Raw genomic sequence first — 7500 nt, forward strand, 5'->3', positions numbered from 1 at the left:
TATTTTTAAAAACAATACGCTTGAGTTATCAGTTTATTCTGTACTTATTGTTTTTCTTTTGTACTTATTGTATATGTGGTGTATCTCGCTGTCCACTACCCAGCGGATCATGTACACATTGCATCTCGCTGTCCACTGCCCAGCGGATCATGTACACATTGCATCTCGCTGTCCACTGCCCAGCGGATCATGTACACACTGTATCTCGCTGTCCACTGCCCAGCGGATCATGTACACATTGCATCTCGCTGTCCACTGCCCAGCGGATCATGTACACACTGTATCTCGCTGTCCACTGCCCAGCGGATCATGTACACATTGCATCTCGCTGTCCACTGCCCAGCGGATCATGTATGCATTGTATCTACTGGCTTCATCTTAATGTCCACACACTAGAGAAGTAGCCTGAACGTGTTTTGTTATACTGCCCCCCCCCTGTGTTTACCTGTAATCAGAAGTTTAACTGAACTGAGTTGAAATGTGGCCCCACTTTGTTCCAACTTTCCAGATTTCATCAAAAATAAATACTATGACTGTGTATCATAAAAACTTCTTGAAGTATTGTGATATGTTTGTTGCCATATCTCCCACTACTATGTACATGCATATTTTGTGCCCACAAGACCAAGATGAACCTACTTAGAAAGAAAACACGGCTTTATGTTCCCTGAAGCTTTAATGCTTTCATTCAGAAACAGTCCAGTTTGACATACCTATCATAGTTCCTCAGTAGTGGGAAGAAGAAGTGGCCGGCTACAGGAGCGTAACGGTTTGGAGTGGCTTTAGGAGGCTGAGATGCACCCTGAGGACACAAACACAGTGTTAGTGTGCATGTGTGAAAGTTAAAGAGCAGAATTCAACACCCATCAGTAATTATTACCCCGAGAATTTAAACTGAAAAAGGGTCTGTTACCTTGCTGATGCGTCTGGTTTTGCTCTGGATGCGTTTCTCCACGACCTGACGCCAGTGCTCCACCTCTCCACACTGCTCCAGGGTCATCGCCATGGCAACAGGCCGGGACACTGCCTTCTTATCTGTGATTGGCTCAGAGAGCTCCTGGGCTGCAAGGGCAAGAACCTGAAAGGAAATACTGTCCTCTGTCACCTCTTTTATCTCTTCACTGTTTAAGTGTGTGTACTGGCCAGAAATTCTACATTAGTCCTTATCATTTACATTGATGTATTTGGCAGATGCCCTCATCTAGAGACTGAAATGTAGCATATGAACCTTTTAACATTCTCATCCTCAACTTTCTCCTCTTTCCTTTCCTAAAATAAAGAAGGTAGAGAATTAAATAAGAATGTGAGACTTTACCTCTAGGATGTCCAGCCTCTGTCTCAAACTGTAGTTCAGTGAGTAAAACTCAGTGGTCAGATACTCCACAACCTGAGAGAGAGAGAGAGAGAGAGAGAGAGAGAGAGAGAGAGAGAGAGAGAGAGAGAGAGAGAGATGTTACTAAACAGTGTGTTAGAAAATGTAGTTTTGTCCTTTAACTGAATGTTTTCCAGCTGTGATTGGCAGCACGACAAGTTCACTATAACTAGCATTATGACACATTTATTTATATTGCAAAGAGGTGCTTTTCTTTCTAACTCTGTGGTTCAAAAATCCCAGACACTGCAGATATGATCTCCACGATTCCCTTTCATAACCTGTGTGTATTAATGTTCGTTAAATATTACAGTAATGGTGGTGAATAATGAGGAGACAGAGCTGAACGCGTGTCTGTTTATTAGGAGGAATAACATTAGAGCGTTAAGCGTTTGGGAAATGGAGACTAAAACTAGGGAATGGTGACGCTCTGATAAACAGCAGGGGGCGCTCTCACAATATTCTTAAGCTTTGGTTTATAACAGGTTTGTTCTGACCTTTTTATACATAGGTAACGGTACCTGTCTGGCTAACTAGCTTACATTTTTACGTTATTTTGATCACGTTCACGTTTCCGCTGTGCACGTATCGTCATTTACTTGTATTCTTGTTATAACATCCCATCTGGCCCTGCGAGACCACTAAACCCCCAGGAGAGTGTGTGGAGAGTGCTGTATCTTACCGGCCGTGTGTGTATGACTGCGAGAGCCACCATGGCGTTCTGTCGGAGGGTGTGGAAGCCTGCAGTGCTGTACCTGTCCTCCAGGTGTAACAGCACCTTACCGAACTGCACACTCACCTGACAAACAAACAGACAGGACAGGGATGTATATCAGTCACAAAGCTGGATATAATCTTAGATAGCGCTACATTGTCTATTTCTGTAATATTCCATAGAGGCGATATGACATTTATTGGCTGAATTTAACATCAGAAAAGGCAAAACAAAGTATAAAATGTGCTTTAATTTTTCGCACAGGTCACATATGTTTTTCCCAAATATATTCAGCAAATAAACTGTGCATTCAAATGTGCAGAAAGGTTTTTATTTGTAAAATTAATAAAAATGAACTAAATAAGTGATTTAATAGACAGTAAATTTCTGGTTAACATAGTCAAGTCAAGAATCAAGAGGCTTTTATTGTCATTCCATCTATGTACAAGTACACAGTGGAGTGAAATTTCGTTCCTCCAGGAACAACACGGTGCAACATGGAACAAAATAGGCAGTACAAAGTGCGAACGTGCAGACGCAAGTGTGCAAAAAATTAAACTAGAAATAATATAATAAATACTATAATTATAACAGACATTAGACACAGTAAACAGACAGGACAGTGCAGCACCGACACAGCACTCATTTCTGAGCCTGAGGTAGTGGAATAAGGTGCAGAGATATTTAACATGCTGTGATCTGTGAGTTTACACAGTCAGATTATAACATTTGTGAGCAGTTACAGCAGTTTCTACTACAGTAGTTACTGAGGTTGGATATACAATGTGTGTCTGGTTAATGTGTACACTGCAATGTTCTGTTTGAGGTAAATGTAAGATCAGTAAAACAGTGCAAGAAAGTGTCAGATTTGTAAGACATTCTGTTAGTATAGATATATGAGGCATGAGCTCATTAACTTAATAAATATCAACTTAAATATCATCTGATCATTTGTTCCACACAGTCTGATTGGCTGCAAAGTATTATTAGTATATATATATATATATATATATATATATATATATATATATATATATATATATATATGTACACACACACATATACACATACATACACATATACATACACATATACACATATATATATATATATATATATATATATATATATATATATATATATATATACACACATACATACACACACATATCAAACCCCAAAATTCTACGTCTGCTGTTCTTGTTTGATTATAACATCCAGCAACGTTCGTGACCTCTAACCTCTCGTGCGGTGCTGACATTCCTCCTCAGGAGCTCCTCTGCCGTCTGCAGGCTCAGCTCCACCCTCTCAGGATCATCAGAGGACATCAGAGCTGTAAGTCAAACACATGACCAATCAGGTCACTCTCCTTTCCATTTATCAACCACGGCTGCTAATCAAATGTCTTCAATACACCTCCCACCCCCAACACCTACCTTATAGCCCTATTATAACGGTGAACAATTACAGATTATAGTTCATATATACTATATATATCATTCTCCCTCTACTCCATTCATTACTGGTCAGTTTCTGACCAAAGGACAGGACTATTATTTGGGTGCTGGAGTACCCAGTGATACTGTGATGGCTGTGTGAGTGTTGCTGGTATCAGTGTATCAGACACAGCAGTGTTTCTGGAGCTTTCACAAACTGTCAGTGTCACTGCTAGGTTGAGGACAGACCAGCACCCAAAAACATCCAGACAAGCGTGGCTCTGTGGTCAGAAACTGACCACTGATGAGGAACAAGAGGAGGACTAACAAACTGCATCCACAGATGGACTACAGTCTCTCTCTGTACAGCAAGGAGGAGCTGTAGGAGAGGGGTTTCTGATAAAGTGGTCAGGGAGTGTATTTCTTTACACATGGTAAAAAAAAACTGAAACTGAAATTTGATTCAATTATTGACTGATTATCGAGTATTGATCAGTGATCTCTCACCTTCCAGGCAGTCTCTGACGTAGCGCGGCGGAGTCACCTTCTGCTTCACCTGATCAGCAGACATATCGTACGGAGTGAGCTCATCGTCACTGAGAGAGAGAGAGAGAGACAGAGACAGAGAGAGAGAGAGAGAGAGAGAGAGAGAGTGAGAGAGAGAGACAGAGAGAGAGAGACAGAGAGAGAGAGAGAGAGAGAGAGACAGAGAGAGAGAGACAGAGAGAGAGAGAGAGAGAGAGAGAGACAGAGAGAGAGAGACAGAGAGAGAGAGAGCGAGGTAGAAAATGAAGGAAGGGAGGGAGGAAGGGTATGAAATGGAAAGAGTGAGTGAGTAAGTAAGTGAATGGGAGAGTGAGAAAGAAAGTAAGAGAGAGAGAGAGAGAGAGAGAGAGAATGAGGGAAGGAGAGAGAGAGAGAGAACGAAGGAAGGAGAAAGCGAGGGAGAAAATGAAGGAAGGAGTCAGGGAGGGAATGAGGGAGGGAATGAGGGAGGGAATGAGGGAGGGAGGGAATGAGGGAGGGAGGGAGGGAGGGAATGAGGGAGGGAGGGAGGGAATGAGGGAGGGAGGGAGTGAGGGAGTGAGGTTTTCTTGCTCATTAAAGTTACTGTGTAGTAATAGTAAAGCTCAGTGTCTGAGTATCTCTGTGTACCTGTCCAGTTCAGAATCACTGCTATGTCCACTTGGTTTGGCTGAAGTGTGATTGGCTGCTGGGGGCTGTGATGTCATTGACTGACCTTCTGCACTCTGCCCACTGCTCTCTGGCTGAGGTCTATAAGAGGAAGAATAGGATGATGTCACAGGAAGTAAAAACCCTCTATAACTCTTTACATGTGCATTATGTTTACATTCAGACTCAACATGTCTTGCCTGATCAACTACACCTGGGCAAAGTTGCAAATCCCTAAAAACAAGGTGGGAACTGCGCTGTCTCGAACAGCAGGACCCTACAGCGGATAGTGAGGGCAGCCTGAGACCATCAGGGTCTCTTTACCCACCACTGACACCTCCTACCACAAACACTGTGTCCAGCATTGTGGACAGCCCCTTCCACCGCACTCATGGACTCTCCTCCCTCCTGCTATCTGGGGGAGGGGGAAACCAGCGCTGCTGCCACTGCTGTTGCTCTCATAAAGACGAGTCTGGCGAGGAGGCGAAGTTAACTTCAGCCACTCCAGCCAGAGAACCGCAGAAATGAGCTCAACCAGGCAATGACAGATAAAGTAACTCAAAACAACGACTCTGCAGGTTTAAGCTTTACTCGTTTTATTCTTTTTGTTAATTTTGTTACGTATTTAAACAACGGTTTTCTTAATTATTAATTAATTAGTTATTTTTCTTTGTTTTCGTCTGAAAAATGCAGCAAATAAATCTGGCCATAACATTTTTAGACTGTTTGGACTCTTTTGATTCTTACAGAATATGTGTGGATTTACCTGAGTGTGTCATCAGGTTGTTGCTCATCATCAGCATCATCATCATCTTCAGACTGAGGCTCCATCAGAGACAAGAGCTCTCTGCTCTCCTCATTCGCCTCATACTAAAAAACACACAACAGTGAAACATCCTCAGTGTGTTCAGTCGTACAGAATGAGAATACAAAGATAACTCACTCATCAAAATGAGAACCAGAGCCACTTTAAGGGAAACAGAGCCACTTCATATTGCTCACATTATACCGAAGTACAGAACACTAGAGGGCGCCTGTGAGCGAGTTCTCAGGGACTGAGGTATGAACTGAGCTGAATACCTAAAAACAAAAATTGAATACTAATGAATGGTTAGTAATCATTCATAAAGGAACATGTTTTTCATTTTGAAAAGCAAAAAGTTGTGTAAAATTTTAAAACACCAAAAAATGTTATGTCTCATTGTGCTTTTAGTTTACTTCATACCACTCAGTGCCTGCTATCATGTAAATACAAGAAATGTCTTATATGCCATATAAATGTGCAAATATATAAAAAAGATATACTTTTATTTTATTTCTAAACTTATGTCTAGTTTTATTTCTGTTTTTTTATTTTCTGCATAGTATATGTAAGTTTATGTGCAATTATACACCGATCAGGCATAACATTATGACCACCTCCTTGTTTCTACGCTCATTGTCCATTTTATCAGCTCCACTTACTATATAGGTGCACTTTGTAGTTCTACAGTTACAGACTGTAGTCCATCTGTTTCTCTGATACTTTGTTAGCCCCCTTTTACCCTGTTCTTCAGTGGTCAGGACCCCCATGGACCCTCACAGAGCAGGTACTATTTGGGTGGTGGATCATTCTCAGCACTGCAGTAACACTGACATGGTGGTGGTGTCTTAGTGTGTGTTGCGCTGGTCTGAGTGGATCAGACACAGTGGATCATAAAAATATATATATAAAAAAGTGTATGTGACGTAATTTATCAAATAAAATTATATTGTCATATTGCCCAGGTCTGTATTAAACTCAACCTTTCCACAAATAATGAATCATATTCCAGAAAATACACAATCAAAATGTTGTAAAACCTAATTTTTATCAATGTCAGCAACATCCAATGAGTTTCTGCAGATGGTCACACAAACATGACGGCAATGTCGCAGTATTTTATGCTGCTCTGTGGTGGGAGGGTGCATTTGTCTGTATAAAAAAAATTAACTGTTTACAAACTATAATTTAGTATAAAAGCTCCAGAGGAACTCTTTCATTTTGGACTCTCTCAGGAGCGCCCTCTAGTGCCTGACCAGCACAGAGGACACTGGCTGCTCTCACTACAAGTCCTCAGCACTCAGAATAAAAAAAAAAAAAAATCTTTCCTAAAGATCACCTGGAATTTGAGCTGAGAAGTGGGCGTGTCCATTTTCTGGCTGAGACACTGCCCCACCACCATGCCCATCCTCCGCACACGCTCGGTACTGCTGTCCAGACGACACTGAACTCCTCCCAGCATGCACTGCAACAGTTCTGAAACACGTTTTATTTCTTTTTATGTGCACATATGAGGACAGTAAAATTAAAAATAATAAACATAGGACAGCATGAAATTATATGTAAAGTCACAAAGTCTTACATATAATCTGACAGACTTATATATGACATTATATATACACTACTGTGCAAAAGTTATGATTTAATAAGCAATAAGTGTGATTTTGCCTGTACAAACACCAGATAACATCAGAATAAATACAAATAAAACGGAATACAATAAAAAATAGCACAATTTTCTTAAGTTTGACAAGGGCTTATTTAATTTTAAACAGCACAACTTATTTAATTGAATAAAGTATTGATTAGATATACTAGATATTGGATGGTAACCAATTACTGGACATCCTCTACAGAGAGCACACCTCTGCACAATTTAATGCACATTTATTATTATTTTCCAGAATTTTACACACTAAGGAATAAATAAAACATAAAAATTAAAAATGCACACTGTGCAAAAGTTACAGCGCATTTCACATTTTAGTTTTGTTCCAGTATA

The 7500-nt window shown here is 40.6% G+C and overlaps 1 protein-coding gene across 1 annotated transcript in view; it reads right to left on the reverse strand.

Moving 5' to 3' along the window:
- The window catches only part of telo2 (TEL2, telomere maintenance 2, homolog (S. cerevisiae)), a 20227-nt gene that overhangs the window by 3872 nt on the left and 8855 nt on the right, over positions 1–7500 (reverse strand). Inside the window, exons 9-17 of the mRNA XM_036581408.1 lie at positions 6838–6974; positions 5463–5566; positions 4679–4798; positions 4031–4119; positions 3329–3420; positions 2055–2171; positions 1316–1387; positions 914–1078; positions 714–802 (exon numbers count right to left, since the gene is read on the reverse strand). Coding sequence (XP_036437301.1) covers positions 714–802; positions 914–1078; positions 1316–1387; positions 2055–2171; positions 3329–3420; positions 4031–4119; positions 4679–4798; positions 5463–5566; positions 6838–6974 — 985 coding nt within the window. The remainder of the gene's footprint in view (positions 1–713; positions 803–913; positions 1079–1315; positions 1388–2054; positions 2172–3328; positions 3421–4030; positions 4120–4678; positions 4799–5462; positions 5567–6837; positions 6975–7500) is intronic.

The sequence above is a fragment of the Colossoma macropomum genome, unplaced genomic scaffold, assembly GCF_904425465.1.
Source record: "Colossoma macropomum unplaced genomic scaffold, Colossoma_macropomum, whole genome shotgun sequence".
Classification (NCBI taxonomy): domain Eukaryota; kingdom Metazoa; phylum Chordata; class Actinopteri; order Characiformes; family Serrasalmidae; genus Colossoma; species Colossoma macropomum.